General features: G+C 34.8%; 2 protein-coding genes across 3 annotated transcripts; both read right to left on the reverse strand.

Moving 5' to 3' along the window:
• Positions 1 to 2,417: 2,417 nt before the first annotated feature.
• Positions 2,418 to 5,315, reverse strand: LOC130989311 (rac-like GTP-binding protein ARAC3). 2 transcript variants are annotated; one of them, XM_057913271.1, is made up of 8 exons: positions 5,230 to 5,315; positions 4,768 to 4,960; positions 4,047 to 4,134; positions 3,854 to 3,963; positions 3,666 to 3,729; positions 2,964 to 3,028; positions 2,833 to 2,898; positions 2,418 to 2,719 (listed from the first exon to the last, which is right to left on the reverse strand). In XM_057913271.1, exons 2-8 carry the CDS (start codon positions 4,864 to 4,866, stop codon positions 2,615 to 2,617), a joined length of 597 nt encoding a protein of 198 aa, XP_057769254.1. In that variant the 5' UTR covers positions 4,867 to 4,960; positions 5,230 to 5,315; the 3' UTR covers positions 2,418 to 2,614. The 2 variants fall into 2 exon arrangements, with proteins under 2 accessions (XP_057769254.1, XP_057769255.1); XM_057913272.1 differs by lacking the exon at positions 5,230 to 5,315 and adding an exon at positions 5,127 to 5,227.
• A 1,622-nt stretch (positions 5,316 to 6,937) lies between these two features.
• On the reverse strand, positions 6,938 to 11,746 carry LOC130989310 (uncharacterized). The gene is made up of 11 exons (XM_057913269.1): positions 11,564 to 11,746; positions 11,034 to 11,220; positions 10,509 to 10,583; positions 10,185 to 10,422; positions 9,985 to 10,106; positions 9,498 to 9,531; positions 9,357 to 9,403; positions 9,149 to 9,283; positions 8,867 to 8,931; positions 7,407 to 7,479; positions 6,938 to 7,318 (listed from the first exon to the last, which is right to left on the reverse strand). The coding sequence occupies exons 1-11, from the start codon at positions 11,649 to 11,651 to the stop codon at positions 7,186 to 7,188; spliced, it is 1,197 nt and encodes a 398-aa protein (XP_057769252.1). The 5' UTR covers positions 11,652 to 11,746; the 3' UTR covers positions 6,938 to 7,185.
• Positions 11,747 to 18,581: the final 6,835 nt, after the last annotated feature.

Below are 18,581 nucleotides of genomic sequence, written 5' to 3' on the forward strand. Positions count from 1 at the left end.
GTCAGCGTGTTTCTGTGTGGGGAGGGGCCGCCAGTGTTTCGTCGCGGTAGGGGAAGGGGAAATTAGGGTTTGGGGGTGGGGGAAAGGGAAGACGATGGGGTGAGGTGGTTTTTTTTGTTTCTTTTTTGTTTTCTTTATAAATATTTTCCAATTGTCACTTTTTTGGACAAATGTCATTTTAGAGTTCAAGTATCATTTCCGTCCGCCTCCGTGTCAATTTCCGATGTCCACATAAATAAAAATGAATCACTATACAAATTTATGATGAAAATGAAAGGTTATGAATTTTGTTAACAATTTTTATAAATATGTGCAATTTCTAAATTCCAGAATACGCTATGGATTTATATGCAATTTACCCTATTTTAAATATTATATTAAAATTACAAAATAAGATAAAATTCATGCAATGATTTAGAAAACTCGAATATTATATATAGCAAGAAAGAATCACGAATAATTATTATGGGTCAAAAATACTAGTATTGAGTTTATAATAATGGTAAATAAAATTCAACTGCATTGTGTTTCACGTCTATCTATATCTATACACCTAAGCTTTGACTGGAAAATAGTAAATAAAGACAATCTTATCTTAGTCAAAAATAGTAAATTAGTCAAAAACATTCAGCACGTAAGTAAGTTCGGCTGCACCACTATTTTAATTAGTGAAAGTGAAGTTAATTTTTTGCGAGTTTACTTTGCATATTAATTCAAAATTTTCCTCTACGGGTGTAATTGTGTGTTATTTCTTTAAAGAAAGGGATAGTATAATAAAATATAAATGTATTATCTAAAAAAGAGATTTTTTTTTATATTTTTTTTATTTTAAATAATAATATATTTCCTCCGTCCACGAAATAACTTTTTAAGAGGGAGTGACACAAATTTTAAGAAAAAAGTTGTTGAATGTATTAAGAGTGGAGAAAAAATTGCTGAGTGTATTGGAAGTGATGAAAATATGTTGTAATTAGTATTAGGAGTGATGAAAAAGTGAAAAATAAGTAGTGAAATATAATTCAAAAATAGGTAGGAAGTTCTTTTGTGGACGTTCAAAAAGGAAAAGTATGAAGTTCTTTCATAGACGTAGAGATTATTTATTTTATTCTTTATAAGATAATAAAAAAAATATAATATTTTTTCTTAATATAAAATAATATTTCATCTGTCCCACTTATCTTGGCACTTTTGCTTTGGGCACGGAAATTAAGAATAAAGAGTACGGAAATTAAGAATAAAGAGTTAAGAGTGTAAAGTGTGTACGATTCATTTATTTTATGTGTGTAGAGAAGATAGAGATCACATATTATTTTTAGAAAGTACCATTATAAATGAGATAAATTAAAAAATATATATATCAAAATAAGTGGGACGAAAGAAGTATTTTATTTAAGAAAAAATGTGATTTAGAATATAAGGTGATATAAATAGAGCTTATTCATTTTTTTCATATTTCAAAGTAAACGACTAACACATTTTGTCCATAAAAAACAACAAAAAATGAATAAAAAATAGGAGTAAGAGATTTGAAATATATCAAAGCCCGACACACATATCAAAATAAATTAATATATTACTATAAGTGTAGTAGTTGTGATCGAATGAATTGAGATACTAACCGTTTTTGAATAAATATCATTAAGATATTTTATGTAAATTTACTTAAAACATTATCTTAATATTAAAACACTATTTTTCCCAAATAAAAATGAACCCATATATCGCTATCATTGCTTTATTTGGTAAGATGTCTTTTTCTATCATAAAATCACACACATAAATCACCGACAATTTGTGCGTGCCATGCCAAACGTGATTGATTTTTTTCCCCACTTCAACAGTAAAATCGCATTTATATAAAAGAAATTTTTTATTGTTTACCACCAATAAAGAAACCACCAAAAAAAAATAAATACACAAAAAATGTAATATTATTGGTATTTTATGGTGTTTGGATATGACTCATGATTTACTGACCATCTTGCACAATATTTTCCCATATTTTTTATTGGATATCCATATATTGTTTCGTTATTTTTCAGGGTTATATGTTTGGTTTTCTCTTTTCTTTTAAAATCAAAATAAATGTTTAACTCCATGAAACTATTACTACTATATTTCAATCAAAATTGAAATATGACAATGGTTTTATTTCTAAATAGGATGTTTACTTGAAGACGAAGGGAGTATTGATTTTTTTCGATTTTCGTGATCATTAACACAAACAAGATATTTCAATTTACAATGTCTTGAAATTCGATACCTTAACTCTTATGGGCTTGTATTTATTCACTATCATTTTTATTTCGTTTTTAGATACAGTTGATTGGGCTTATTCTTGGCCCAATTCTTTGCAAATAATGAAAATATAACCTAATATATAAAACACAATTTTACAACAAATATTGCACAGATCGTGGATCATAAATAAAATTCCTCCAAATTATTTAGATAAAAAAACTTACTCACTACAAGTCTGCAAATAGAACTTTGTACACAGAATCTTACAACACAACTTGTATCATCTAAAAATGAAGTCAAGAGGAAACTAATCAACATGGCAAGCTACTCTCTCTCTCTCCCTCACATCATCATCTTGGAGTTTCATAAGCAATCACAGTATGCTGCAGGCTTTTTGGCCCTTTCTCTTCTTTTTCTTCCTTTGCTTGGGTGGCTGCAGAACAACCTTAATAGCTGCATCAAAGACAGCCTTCACATTCTGCAACATTTGGAAACAGAAAAATGAGAATAGTCTCGATAATAGACGTTAACAGCGTGATGCGATGGCGACTAAAGATAAAGGTGTAGTAGTTCCAAGTAACACTTCATCACCTGTTGTGTCTTGGCACTACATTCAATGAAAGCAGAGGCACCAATCATTTTCTTGAGCTCCTCTCCCTTCAAAGGAAAATAGTAAATCAACTTCTTTTTAAGAGGATTTAACCAGACAAAAGAAACTATACCTGTGCAGTTGAGATGGGTACTGCTCCAGGGTGGTCGACAAAGAATTGTTTATCCTCTCGAAGATCTGAAAGTAAATTAGATATCGTTATTTCTACTGAACCCTACACTGGTGGGGATATTACGGGGCAGAAATTAGAAGGTAAACCGCATTACTTAATAAGCTTAGGAGGGAAGAATGTGTGCAGTGTAACCATGCTTACCTAACATGATACATGAAACATATCTAGCGTGTTGCAGTGTTATATCTTATGACTACCATTCCTGGCTATGCAAAACCAAAGCAGATATCCATGCATCTAGCAATCATTTTACTAATTTTCCTCTAATTCTTTGCTCTCTGATTATGTAACACGCATGCATCCACAAAAGGTTTTCCCAGTTTTGATCTTCATGTGAAATTAGTCAGGGTGAAAAGAGCAATTAGAACTCAAGGAAGGACATGAATAGCATTAGCACTTAAAAAGTGGATGGAATTTACTTCAACTGAAGTTATAGCAATTTGCATGCTAGACACTCCCCCAACATATTAATGCAGACATGCTAATGGGAAAAATAATAATATCAGTGACATTGGCTTAATGCAATTATGCAGAATAGTTAAATGGCAGCACATACTATGCAATGCCAGCTTCTCACATAAAAGCGGCAACAAAAACAGTAGTACGGTGTTAAAGAGAAAGATGATGAACGGAGATCCTAACCAAGCTTTGTCCCAACAAGAATTATTGGAACTCCAGGTGCATAATGCCTCAATTCAGGAATCCACTGAGCAAGGAAAACACAATTAGCAACAGGTGACTTTAAATTCTTCCCATAACAAGGGTGAGCATGCGGTGAGGCAGCAGATGGACGTGGCAGTGCAGAAACAGAGTAGAAAATGAAGATTCACCTTCTTGGGGACATTCTCATAACTAGCCTTGCTAATAAGGGAGAATGCAAGTATAAAGACATCGGCTCCACGGTAGCTTAGTGGTCTTAATCTATTGTAATCCTCCTGACCTGCTCAACAGAGTAAGCTTCTTGAGTAAATTTGTCTAAAAATAAATGAAATTCGGTCTCTGACTCAAGAACAAGTAATTTACCAGCAGTGTCCCACAGTCCTAGATTAACAGTGCTCCCATCCACCACAACATTGGCACTAAAATTGTCGAACACAGTTGGGACGTAATCCTATTCATGGCACAAGAGGAGACAAATAATTAAAGAGGATATTAAGTCGAAACAGAATCGGGGAAAAGAGAAGCTTCAACCTTTCACTTGTTTGAAGAAGGATTCAACTTTTTATCATAGCTATTCCATAAGCTAACAAGATAGCTAAAGCTAAACAGAGCTTCAAGCATAGAGTGAAAATGAACAACTTAAAGCATATATCCCATTTTATCCTCTGGTTCTACTTTATTAATTCATATTTTCCTAAACAAAGAGCTTTCGCAACAAATTGATAGCAAATTCACCAACATTTCCTTGATCTTTACCACAAAGAGTAAATTAAATATAAAAATTTCCACAACCACGAATAATGAAACTAATAAAAACAGTTCCACCTTCAGAATCGACAGCACACCACCACTATATAATAAATTCTATAATCACCCAAAATTAGAACAGTGAAACCGTTGGATCACTGAAGCCAGATTCAGAGTACACTTGCAATGACGAAATCCTCACTAAGATTTAAGCACATATGTTTCAATTTCAAAGGTTCAACTCAAACAGTCAACCAATCACAAGCCTCAATTTCCCCTTCCCAATTTGCTTGCTCCGTCACAAATTAATTCAGCAGAAGAGAGAGAGAAACCTCACCGTAGGAAAGGTGTTGCTGGTGTAGGAAATGAGCAAGCAAGTTTTGCCGACGGCTCCGTCGCCGACGGTGACGCATTTTATGAACCTGGAGGCGCTCATCTCGTCACCGGCGACTTCTCCACAACCGGTGAACTATCGAGCTCGGATTTATTGCTCCAAATTTTCTAACCGAATCAACAATCCCTCGCAGAATCTAGTAGTTATAAACACAGCTACTCAACGACAAAAATTAGGTAAACTAAAAAAAACTTGAAAGGTACGGAATCAAAACCCTAATATCAATATCAGTTTTTTTAAACCCTAATTTGGGTTGCGGAACGTGTATGCGTGAATAAACATGCAGCAACTATTCAACTAACCCAACAGCTGTATTCATTGTCAGTTAAAATTCAGATGCAGAGTGAGGTAAAACAGTGTATGCTTAGAGAGAGAGAGAGAGTCCAAAACAGTCAATTGTCTTACCTTTCTCTTGATTTTTTCTGGTCGTTTTTTCTAATTTCTATGGTGTTTGAATTTTATGTGTTGATATTTTCTGGTCGTTTTTTCTAATTTCTATGGTGTTTGAATTTTATGTGTTGATATAATCAATTCAATTACGACACTAAACAACCGCATTGTGGCTACCCACAATTTACTTAAGTAGAAAATAATTTAATTTATTTAACTTATTTTTTAAAATAAAAATAAGATTTAGTTATTTTATCATATTCTCTACATTATAGTTATTTTTTTGCAATTTTTTGGTAACTTTTTTATTTTTATTAAAAAATAAATAAAAAATAAAAAATGCAAAAAAAAAATTAAAAAAATAAGTACAATGTGGAGAATATAATAAAATAATTAAATCTTATTTTTATTTTAAAAAATAAATTAAATAAATTAAGATTATCCTTATTATATTAGCGTGCGGGTGGCCACAATGTGGCTGCATAGATTTATTGATAATTTATATGTATATATTCGAATTCCAAAATTCACTAACATTTTGACTAGGATTAATTAATTATAAAAAAGATATTATCGAAATCAGAAAAACAAATGAAATAATTGCTTCACAAAGAAGCACAATTTCACTATGATTGAGCACTAATTACTTAAATCACCAAATTTATGAGACAAAGTAATTTAATTGATACACGTGTGTAAAAATAATATGATGAAAAATGCGAAAATAAATACTCCTATCTATTTTCAAGGGACAAATGATTAAAGAATTTCTGTCTGAGTATATATAGCGCAGTGGCAGAGCAAATTATTGCAACATTCAATAATTGAATTCATCATAATTTACTTTCCCAACTATTAAAATTTACTCCAGTGTATTTTTGTAAAGAGTATTATGCTGATTATGTTTCTGGAGATATGTTGAGTTCTCCTTAAGAATAATGATTTAAGACAGTTAGCTTTAATAATTGTTTTAATGACTCATACATTATATATATATATATATATATATATATATATATATATACATTATTCCGAGAAAAAAAAAAGTCGTCAAATATGATTGTATTTGGATTCAGACAAGAGCAGAAGACAAAAATACATACTAACTTTTTAGTCAAGTAGTTGTTGAAGTGGAGACAATGATCTGCAAAGTTGCTTACATGATAATCTACCTAACCAAAATATTTAATTATTGACAATAATTTATTTTTTTCCTTTTCTGGTTGATGTTTGGTGAAGGAAAGGTCGATCCTTTAGTAGAAAAAGATATAATTATCTTATATCGTAGATTTTTTATTATGCGTTTATTTTTATGGATAAATCTTATCAAGCCAAGCTCAAGCCTGATTGCTCGATTTATTGAGCTCGTGAACATATTTGAATTTGTTTATTCACGAACCTTCAATCAAACTAGTACATGAGCCTTAAACGAATCAAGCTCGAGTTCGAGTAACATATTAATTAAGATCAAAAGTACATTTTAAACATTTTTTCAAGACTTTCATGAGTTTTTAACGAGTTTGGGCTCGCATGTCATTTTATACGAATATTTGACAAGTTAAACTCGAGCTCAAACTCGAATTCGACATTATCAAGAATCACATGAGCCAAGCTCAAGCTCGACACTTGATCAATAAACAAAAGTTCAAATCAAGCTCGAACCTTCTTATATTTGGTTCGGATCGGCTTATGTACCACCCTAATTAAAAGAAAACACAATATATTTCATACGAATTCATGAACTCATTAAAGAATTGCATCTGGAAATAAATACACAAGTCTTGTATCACATCGTCTGAGAGATCGTAAATTCTTAGACGATGTTACTACCTGATCTAAATATAGACTTGAATTTGAATACAATATCGTCTATGGGAAATTTTGATAAATCAAATAGCTTGATACAAGTTTGTTTAATGCAATAAATTTACAAAATTTGCATTAATTTAGAGACAAGTAGATAATTGGATGTCAAAGTTCTTCATCAGAACTAGGAAAATCTAACTCAATCATCTTAACACCAACCTCCTTGGTGTTCTTTTCTTGGGCATTTTTATGATCTGTTTTCAATTTCTTAGCATCTGGTTCTTGGCCTTGTCTGGATCTGACCAATTAGATACAAGGAATTTTCAGCAGGAAATAGAAAAACAAATTTTTAAAATAAAAAATAGGATACAATTTTTTTTCTCTACCTGTTGTCTGCTCTACTCGTTTGCTGAGGTGGAAGGCTAGCGGCTTTATTTGTCAATTTAAGATCCATTTTCCCTGTAGACCAAAATGTTTCATTTAAATGGAACCAAATCGAAAAAACTGATACTCCATTTAAAATGAAAAAAATTAGAAAAAATCACATTCAATAGAGTATATTGCCATTTTAATCGAACTGATGGCTAAGCTTATAAGTTGTTTAAAAGTTTATAAGCTCCTTCAAAGTGTTTGACAAAATAAGCTCTTAAATTGCTTATAAGCCCCCAAAAAATAAGTTCCTCTACCCCAACTTATTTTTTTATAATCTCATATGCAACAATCCTTTTATAAATATTTTTCAACTATAGTTTATTATTTTCATCATATATCATTCAAGTTCATTTTTCTTCGATTTTCTCTTTCTAAAAAACTATTCTCTCTCTAGCTTATAAGCTCATTATTCAAACACTTTGACAACTTATAAGCTCTTAAAAATTACATTTTATAAGCTCTTTAAACATCTTATAAGCTTCAAGAGCTTATAAGCTCTTTAAAATAAGCTTAGCAACACCCTCATAATCGTATGAGTATTCTAGATTAAACCGCATTAGTGGTTTTTGAAAGAATTATAAAATTCAATATAGGAGTAATATTTTTTAGTTAAAGGATTAATTGACTATAAATACTCAAATATACTCAAATTCTAATTTTTTATTAATACTATTTTCTTTATTAAATAATACATGAACTTTTAATTTTTAGAATTCAGCCCAAACTATAATTCTGGTCACACTTTTATCATATATGGACAGCCAAAATTAATTATGTGGCATCTCAAAAGTCCCTTCGCCGAAACAGATCTATTCGCCATTTGTTCGCTATAACTGTTTCTCTTCACTAGAACTAATCATGCAGATTCACATAGGATTAACTTTGGCTTTCACTGTTCAAATGTAGCTCTAACTTCTAATTGCCACAATTAACTTTGGCTTTCACATAGGATTAGTGTAGTCAGAATTTTAATTCACGCCGCTTTCCAAAAAATTAAAAGTTCATGTATTTGTTAACCAAAAAAATAATGGAGTATATTTCATGTAGGGGTTGGTTATAGTGAAAACAACAATTGAAAATGAAAACCTAAAATATGCACTGACGTGTAAAAATTTTGTATTAGCGGTGCAATTAATTACACTCAGAAAAAAAAAAACAAAAACAAATCACTCCCAATTAATTGCACTCGAAAAATAAATAAATCGTTCCCTCCATGATTCGAACCCAAATGGTGAATTTATTCATCAAGATGATGTATTTACTGTAGATTTTCATGATCGAAGGGTTAAAAATAATTATTTGTTATAATTTTAATTCTCCATTTTCATTTGAACCTCTTCCATTTCATGTATATATAATCGATTAACTAACAAGAAACCAAAATAGTAGTATTAAAAATGCAATCATACTATACCTGCCATGTGATTCAGAAACCTTATTCCTTGAGAGTGTATATTAGTTGTCACTTTGTCCGCCTTGCTGCAATAATATAAGTTGAGGATTAAAGTCGGTAACTCCAAAGTGAAATTTCTCACTTATTTAGCTAAAACCATATGGGAATTTCCGAGTGAGAGAGACCTCAAATGTTGCAGTAAGAAATATAGAGCATTTATTTGAAGCACATTCTATAAACAGACATTCTTGAGATCTAACAAAGACAAAGCATTAAAAAAAAACTGAATTAGTTCAAACAGACCTCAATGCCCTTTTAAGTCCTTCCACAGACAATAACTTAGTATACTTTGATGTTGAGTTTGTTTTGTCTTCTGTAGGTTTTACCACATAAATCCCTTCAGACTTGAGATGGTCTCTGAAGCCTGTCCTTAAATTCCTGGTAGATGGAACACAACAGTTATGTAACAAGAACTGGAACAATGACGGCGTATGATACTATGATCACCTACCCTCCTTTGAGCTCTGTCCTTGTAGATGTGTATTTCTTCGAAGAATTCTTACAAAATAAACGATGAGTTAGCATTACCAAGTGTTTTCATTTGAAAGTGATTAAGACGGGTTGATAGCCGATAGCCATGTTTCTGCAGTACCTGTGAGTGGAAGTTGCAGAATTTTCTACGTCGTCTGCGGATGGGAGAAACATGTATTAGTAATTTGGATGAGTTATTCTATGTATAATTCAGAAAGGCGTTAAGAAGGAGATCACGCAATAGCAAGGGATGCCAAGCTGTCCTTATGCAACATAAGTTAGTACAAAAATGGTAACTAAATGAACAAATTGCTTTTGCAATCAACTAAAAAGTAAAAACTGATGGAATTTAGCAAACTGGCTCTTTTTTCTTGGATAGTCAAAGTATGATCAGAAGGTAAAACAAGAAATCAGTAAATTACTTGGGAATTGAGATGGACAGTTTCTATAAAGTAGAGTAACAATGAGAAACTTGAGGAAAACTTCATCGATGTTTAACAATGACAATTTTAGAGAATCAACTCAGCAAAGGTACCGGTGTCCTTTGACAGTTATTGACACGATCACATTATAGCAAAGATGCAAAGAAGAGCGTTAATTTGGCTTACTTGTCGATGACTGCTGTGCAAGGGGCTCCTTCCTTTCCTTTTCCCTGACAAACCCCCATATCTGCTGAAGTGCCCAGCTTTAGAATGTGCTTAGCAGAAAAGATACTCAATGAAAATGTTCCCTGAAATAGTTGTCAAAAGAAAAGTAAAAAATCTTGAAAGGAAACAACCACCATATCACAGAGTGTCGAATCTCATACTGGTTTATCTTTGCGGACACTGCAATTGAATAGAGCAAAGATGGTTCCTATTTTTGCGTCACAGCTCTTCTGATAGGCATCCCCAAACAAGAAGAGAGAAACAGTCTCATCACCTAAGCATCCCACTTTCCAAATTGCAAAAGTTTTTCCGATAGAACTCATCCTCGGCGCACCCTTTTCTACTAGAACTCCAATAGTGGCCCAACACCCGGAGAGAGTATCTCCTCTTATCAAATTCCTAGAATAAAGAAATGTTTTGCTGTCAATGGCTGTATTTTAGTAGCATCGATAACACAAAATTTGATTTCTTTTCAGGTAGCTTACTTTATTGTGTGTAATTGAACATATTTAATATCTGATAAATGGTTGCTCAACTCAACACGGGAGACCACTGGATTCCTGAACAAGGAAATATGAATTTTCATCAAATAAATAAATATACGTAGAGAGTAACACTTCTTGAGTATAAAGATTTCAACACGAGCAATCTTTATATCATAACATAGGCTTGTAAATACACAAATTCAGCAGGAAAATATATGCAAAACCAAATCCCTATTGTACCAGTCTCCCAACTTGTGATCATCGTAGCATGTCGCTGTAGTCAAGATAGAGAACTCAAGTGAAAATCAAACTTATACCTTATCTAAAACTTTCAACAAACCCTGAACATTTGCAGAAAGCATTTTAATTCCATATTCAACCACAGAGCTCCATCTCCGTGCACTACATACTACAGCAGCACACTCAATATTGGTAACAAATCTTAAATTGGACATGGTGAATTCATTCTTGGAAAAATTGTGGCATCATCAACCATTATCAATATCAATTAAAATGGAAACCTACTGGATTCTTAGTCCTGAAAACTTCTCAACTTCAATCTCTTTTGAGCTTTTGCTCTTGCTCTTCTCAGAGTTATGAGCTCTCCTGGCATCTTTAGCATCATAATCAAGACAATCTTCCACTACGTCTCGGAAAGCAGACAAATCCACAGGCCCGGTTTGCTGTGGTCTCCCGTCATCTGATAAATACCCTACACGCAAATTCATACAAACACATTATTTACCACAAATTTTCAAAACATCCCATTTTCATATGTACAGAGAAAAAAAAAATCAGAACCAGTCTGATCCAATCGAAAGATGAAAAATAAATTTCCAGATTGAACTGCTAATTCCAAAAATTCATTTCATGTAAGGAGGCCTATACACAAAACAGTCCGAATCGAGGCCTACGCCGACATGATTTCCTCAGGTTACATACCAGTGCCAGATCATACACACAACGCAAAACATGAAATCGAGAGAGAGAGAGTTTCTGTTACAATTACAAACAATTTGAGCTATCAGCAATGTGTGGCATTGATTGTGAGGTACCTGACGGAGAAGCTGGCGGCGTTTCGAGCACGCGATCCTCGAGCGACAGGAGGAGATCGAGATCGTCTTGGTGGTTAGGTGTCGACATTGTCTTCAGCTGATTACTGAGTTAACTACGTTTGATTGCTGTATTTGTGTCTGATTTGAGAAGAAAATCGGGAGCGAAATTGAACTAGGGTTTGGATTTCATTTATTGGCGGGAAATTTTCGAAAATTTAAGAGGGAAGATGGTTAATTCTATTAGTTTTTCCTTTTTTTATATATTACTATATTACTATTAAAATGGAAAATACTACTCCCTCCGTCCACGAAAGAACTTCCTATCTTTCCTTTTTTGGGACGTCCCCACCACTTATAATCCTCTTACTTTTCACTTTTCACAATTCTCAATATTAATTATAGTAACATTTTGTCACCACTCCCAATATACTCAACTACTACCTTTTATCCACTCTCAATACACTCAACAATATTTTTTCTTAAAACCCGTGCCACTCCCTCCTAGGAAGTTCTTTCATGGACGGAGAGAGTACTAATTACAAAAAAATGGAAAATTGTACATTAGTTTTAGTTAAATTTAGAGAACTTGCTAATTAAATCCTTACCAGAATGTCGCAAATTGCATCCATCTTTTAAAATATTTCAATCATGTTACAATGTGAGAGCATTTTATGTTCTCGAGTTCCATCTCCAACTCATGGGTCCCCCAATCCGAGCCACCAAACTCTGCAGTGGTAAGGAAAACCTCTGCAGTGGTAAGTCCTTCAGTGGTGCAACCACTCACTTGAGACGCCCCACCACCACGCCCAACGTGCAGTCTCCACCCGAGTCCCGCTTCACTCATCCCCGCGACAGCGTTATGCGACTTGTGTAAGTTGTGGTGCGGCTACTCTAATAAACTCATTTTGTCGTTCCCAAATGGACATTAAGCAGTGCGAACTACTGTTTAAGAACAGTGAGGTTTAGGGGTTCAAACTCCACAGCACTCCTCCCTCAAAGTCAAAAAAATAAACTCATTTTTTATTATTTTTGCAGTTGTTGGAGTTGCGATTTAGACGCAATCTAATGTTGAAAATTAAAATTGATTGAAAACTTTTAAAACCTTCTCTTGTATTATCACTTTGTTAGTAATAGTCAAAAACTAAGTAATTGAGTTGAGACCTTACGAACAGGGACGGAACCAGGAATTAAGTTCGGGGGGCTGAACTTGTACGGGGGTTCGCCCCCGAGAATTTGGTTTTGGGCATTCTGTATATTTAAGGTATTTTTTTATTAAAATACGAGCATAATACTAATAATAACGAATAATATTTTCATAGATTATATAGTTTCAATATATCACAACTTTTTTTGGACATTCCGTATATTTAAGACATTTTTTATTAAAAGGCAAGCATAATAATAATAATAACAAACAACATGTTCATGTATTATATATTTTCTATATATTACAAATTAGTTTCAATACATTATAATTTTTTTTAGCATTTCATACATATTAGGCATTTTTTATTAAAAGACAAGTATAATAGTAATAATAACAAACAATATTTCATAGATTATATAGTTTTAAATAACAAAATTATCCTTAAATTAAGTATATATGAGAGAATATAATAATCAAATACTCTTTTATAAAATAAAATTATTTTATAATAAGTATAAACATATATCAATATATATTTAAAAAAAAAAACTAAAAATTTGGGAGGGGCTCTAGCCCCCCCAGCCCCCGTCCCTGCTTACGAAGCGGAGTTGGAGCTTTCCAACGATTTATATAATTTCAGACATTCAATAATAAAATTAACAATATGGGAGGATAATCTAGTATTTTAAAAGTTCCCGATCAAATTTAAATTATAGTAATACGCAAAAAAATGCAGATTTACTACAAACGGAAAGAGTTAACATCGATGGAACTTTTTAAAAATTGAATATAATTTGCAATTGTTTATTTCACGTTCTCAAAATAACTTAATGTTGGAATATATGGCTTAATTTGAATGAGTAATTAAGTGCCAAAAGATAACCATTGAAAATGGAAATGTGAAGTATCATCTCACATTGGAAAAATAAGGAATCTGGCGCAGAGGAATCGTGTCTCCTCTGTCGCAGAGGAATCGTGTCTCCTCTGGCGCAGAGGAATCGGGTCTCCTCTGGCGCAGAGGAATCGAGTCTCCTCTGGCGAAACGATTCCTCTGGCGTCTCGACTCCGCTGGCGCCTCGACTCCTCTGGTGTCTCGACTCCTCTGGCTTCTCGATTCCTCTGGTGTCTCGACTCCTCTGGTCTCGACTCCTCTGGTCTACTCTGCGGACTCCTCTGACGTGGCACCGCGCGGCGGATAAGGAATTTGGGTGGATGAGGTTGCTGACGTGGCAGCGTTTGGATCAGACTGGTGATGTGGGGGTGGTTGGCTCGCACCCCTTTGACCGAACCAGTACGATGGTTCGGACTATTGGTTGGTTCGAACAGCCACCTCCTGGCAGACACCTCTTCATCACACCCTTCCTTCTCCTATAAATACATCCCTGCAGAATGAGATTAGACACACCAAAATTAATTCAGATAATTAATTTACTCATTCTCTCCCTTCTAGTTCATACTCAAGTCCCGAGTATTCAGTAGTTCGTTGGAAGTTCGAGTTCCTAGTACAAGGTCTCGTTCTCATTAAAACCGTTGTATCTTGGGGACATTTGCCGTTGAACCGTGTGTACTGTGCGGGGCAATTTTGTCTTACGGAGAAAGAGTCCAACTCTTGCCTCGGTTCATACATTCACGTCGTTATTCTGTCCACATTTCTACACCCGTCAATAACAATCGTAAGACAAAATTCTGTGTAGAAGATGACGACACCACCCAACAACAATGTTCCACCCAACAACAATGCTCCACCAGTTCCGACCAACGTACCACATGCTCCAGCACCTGCTGCTGCCGAAAAGCCGGAAAAATTCGCAGGTTCTGAGTTTAAACGTTGGCAGTCTAAGATGCTTTTTTATCTTACTACTTTGAATATGGCTCGTTTTGTGAATGAATCTCCTCCAACTGTGGGGGAAGACGATACTGATTCACAATTGCGGATCGCATATGATGCATGGCATCATAGTGACTTTCTATGTCGTAACTATATACTGAATGGGCTAGACAACACTCTTTATAATGTCTACTCTAGCGCCAAGACGTCCAAGGAACTATGGGACTCCTTGGAGACGAAGTACAAGGCAGAAGATGTCGGCTTAAAGAAATTTATAGTTGGTCGTTTTCTAGACTTCAAAATGGTTGATAGCAAAACTGTTGTGGAGCAAGTGCAAGAATTTCAACTGATCTTGCACGACATTCTTGCCTCGGTTCATACATTCAGGTCGTTATTCTGTCCACATTTCTACACCCGTCAATAATATGGGATTAGCTGACGTGATTCTAGGAATTAAAATCCTTAGAACACCCGAGGGAATAGTCTTATCACAATCTCACTATGTTGAGAATGTACTTAAGAAATTCAAAGCTTTTGATCTGCCTCCGGCTAAAACACCTGTTGACTTAAGTATACACTTAACCAAAAATCGAGGAGAACCCGTATCACAATCGGACTATGCTAGAATTATTGGAAGCCTAATGTACTTATCAAATTGTACAAGGCCGGACATAGCATATTCTATTAGCAAATTGAGTCGGTTTACAAGTAATCCTGGAAAGGATCATTGGACCGCGTTAATAAGAGTGTTGAGATACTTAAAACACACAATATCTCATAGTATACACCAAGATCAAAATGATTCGAAGCTTTCAAAAACATACAAAAATGAAGTTGAGAATCAACTTAACACCAAGATCAAAATGATTCGAAGTGATCGAGGTGGCGAGTACGTTGCACCTTTTGAGGAATTTTGTCGTGAAAATGGCATTATTCATCAAACGACTGCACCTTATTCTCCACAATCAAATGGTGTTGCAGAACGAAAGAATAGAACATTGAAAGAAATGATGAATGCTATGTTGATAAGCTCAGGCCTATCACATAACATGTGGGGGAAAGCTATTCTTTCGGCTAATAAAATTTTGAATAAATTACCCCAAAAAAGAAACAAGAAAAAACTCCATATGAATTATGGAAAGGAAGGAAGCCGTCCTATAAATATACAAAAGTGTGGGGGTGCTTAGCAAAAGTCGAAGTACCTAAACCCAAACAAATAAAAATAGGACCAAAAACTGTTGATTGCATCTTCATTGGATATGCAAACAATAGTAGTGCGTACCGATTCTTGGTACACAAATCGGAAGTTCCCGATATGAATGAAGGAATGATTATAGAATCAAGAAATGCCATATTTTTTGAAACTATATTCCCTAAGAAAGAGAAGAATGATACAAGTTCGAAAAAGAGAACTTATGATGAAATTTCGCTTAAAGATAACGGACCAACACGTGAACTAACACCGCAACCAAGACGCGGAAAGCGAACAAAAACTGCGAAAACTTTTGGTCCAGATTTCGTAGTTTATACTTTAGAAGACGAACCAAAGACAATCAAGGAAGCATTGTCTGGTCCTGATGCCGATCTATGGCGTGAAGCTATCAATAGTGAAATCGAGTCAATCTTATCCAATCACACTTGGCATATTGTTAATCTTCCTCCGGGAAATAAACCTTTGGGTTGCAAGTGGATTCTTAAGAAGAAATATAAAGCCGATGGATCTATTGATAAGTATAAAGCACGTTTGGTAGTTAAAGGCTACAAACAAAAGGAAGGGTATGATTACTTTGATACATACTCTCCAGTCACTAGAATTACATCCATTAGAATGCTACTTGCTATAGCCGCATTATATAATCTTGAGATACACCAAATGGATGTAAAAACAGCATTTCTAAATGGAGATTTAAAAGATGAGATATATATGGAACAACCCGAAGGGTTTGTGATTCCCGGTCAAGAAAAGAAAGTTTGTAAACTTGTAAAGTCTTTGTATGGACTCAAACAAGCTCCCAAACAGTGGCATGAGAAATTTGACCAAGCAATGATGACAAACGGATTCAAAATCAATGAATGTGATAAATGTGTATACATTAAAGGAACATCCGACAATTTTGTCATTGTTTGTCTCTACGTTGATGATATGCTAATTATGGGCAGCAATAATAAAATAATCATAGAAACCAAGGAGGTGTTAAAGATAAACTTTGACATGAAAGATATGGGATTAGCTGACGTGATTCTAGGAATTAAAATCCTTAGAACACCCGAGGGAATAGTCTTATCACAATCTCACTATGTTGAGAATGTACTTAAGAAATTCAAAGCTTTTGATCTGCCTCCGGCTAAAACACCTGTTGACTTAAGTATACACTTAGCCAAAAATCGAGGAGAACCCGTATCACAATCGGACTATGCTAGAATTATTGGAAGCCTAATGTACTTATCAAATTGTACAAGGCCGGACATAGCATATTCTATTAGCAAATTGAGTCGGTTTACAAGTAATCCTGGAAAGGATCATTGGACCGCGTTAATAAGAGTGTTGAGATACTTAAAACACACAATATCTCATAGTATACACTATTCGAGATATCCCGCTGTTTTGGAAGGGTATTGTGATGCCAATTGGATATCCGACACTAAAGACTCTAAATCCACAAGTGGGTTTGTATTTACCATTGGTGGAGGAGCAATATCATGAAAATCTTCTAAGCAAACATGTATAGCCCGATATACAATGGAATCGGAATTTATTGCTTTAGACAAAGCCGGCGAAGAAGCCGAATGGTTAAGAAACTTCTTAGAAGATATTCCCTGTTGGGAAAAACCTTTGCCTCCTGTTATGATACATTGCGATAGCATGGCTGCCATTGGGAGAGCAAAGAATAGTTTGTATAACGGTAAATCTCGACACATTCGTCGAAGACATAATACCGTTAGACAATTGATCACTACAGGAATAATGTGCATTGACTATGTAAAGTCAAAACACAATATTGCAGATCCGTTTACTAAAGGTATTAATCATGATCAATTGTATAACGCAGTAAGGGGAATGGGATTAAAATCCACACGTTAAGAACTTTCATAGTGGTAACTCAACCATGATGACTGGAGATCCCAAGAACATGGTTCAATGAGACAACTAAATTATGGAAATTCAAGTTGAGCACTTGAAACTTTCAAAATCCATTCTCATAGCTGCTCAAGTGCAAAGCCTGCAGCTTGTGGTAAAGGGTAAGCCATCAAAAGCTTTTAATGATTCCTATAGCCTTATTATGTGGAGTATGGCAGGATACTCTTTATAGGAGATCACCTATACAAGTGAAGAAGTGGGGCCGCTTCAAAATTATCAATAACACTTGTGAATCCAAGAAATGGTCCAAGGCCGAAATGGACACAACGTGAGAACGAAAGATATTAGATCTATTATTGTGTGTATGTTGTTGACTAGATTTACACAAAAGTTGACCGGTTCAAGACATCATGTTCACCGAGCAACGAGTAAATCCGATGGCATTACACTAAGGAAGGTTCAAAGCTAACTACTACCTATCCTAATGCAATAATGGATCGTCGGGACTTAGTTTTTTGCATTTGCATTAATCATCATTCATGTGGGGGATTGTTGGAATATATGGCTTAATTTGAATGAGTAATTAAGTGCCAAAAGATAACCATTGAAAATGGAAATGTGGAGTATCATCTCACATTGGAAAAATAAGGAATCTGGCGCAGAGGAATCGTGTCTCCTCTGTCGCAGAGGAATCGTGTCTCCTCTGGCGCAGAGGAATCGGGTCTCCTCTGGCGCAGAGGAATCGAGTCTCCTCTGGCGAAACGATTCCTCTGGCGTCTCGACTCCGCTGGCGCCTCGACTCCTCTGGTGTCTCGACTCCTCTGGCTTCTCGATTCCTCTGGTGTCTCGACTCCTCTGGTCTGCTCTGCGGACTCCTCTGACGTGGCACCGCGCGGCAGATAAGGAATTTGGGTGGATGAGGTTGCTGACGTGGCAGCGTTTGGATCAGACTGGTGATGTGGGG

The sequence above is a fragment of the Salvia miltiorrhiza genome, chromosome 6 (assembly GCF_028751815.1).
Source record: "Salvia miltiorrhiza cultivar Shanhuang (shh) chromosome 6, IMPLAD_Smil_shh, whole genome shotgun sequence".
NCBI classification, from domain to species: domain Eukaryota; kingdom Viridiplantae; phylum Streptophyta; class Magnoliopsida; order Lamiales; family Lamiaceae; genus Salvia; species Salvia miltiorrhiza.

Excerpts from the sequence above, each read along its gene's own strand:
- LOC130989311 (XM_057913271.1), bottom strand. The coding sequence starts at position 4,866 with ATGAGCGCCTCCAGGTTCATAAAATGCGTCACCGTCGGCGACGGAGCC. Across the intron at positions 3,964-4,046 it reads AGGACTGTGGGACACTGCTG|GTCAGGAGGATTACAATAGA; the intron begins GTAAATTACTTG and ends TCTGTTGAGCAG. Across the intron at positions 2,720-2,832 it reads GTAGTGCCAAGACACAACAG|AATGTGAAGGCTGTCTTTGA; the intron begins GTGATGAAGTGT and ends CAAATGTTGCAG.
- LOC130989310 (XM_057913269.1), bottom strand. The coding sequence starts at position 11,651 with ATGTCGACACCTAACCACCAAGACGATCTCGATCTCCTCCTGTCGCTC. Across the intron at positions 10,584-11,033 it reads TTTTCAGGACTAAGAATCCA|GAATCCAGTGGTCTCCCGTG; the intron begins GTAGGTTTCCAT and ends TTCCTTGTTCAG. Across the intron at positions 9,404-9,497 it reads TCTGCAACTTCCACTCACAG|AATTCTTCGAAGAAATACAC; the intron begins GTACTGCAGAAA and ends TTATTTTGTAAG.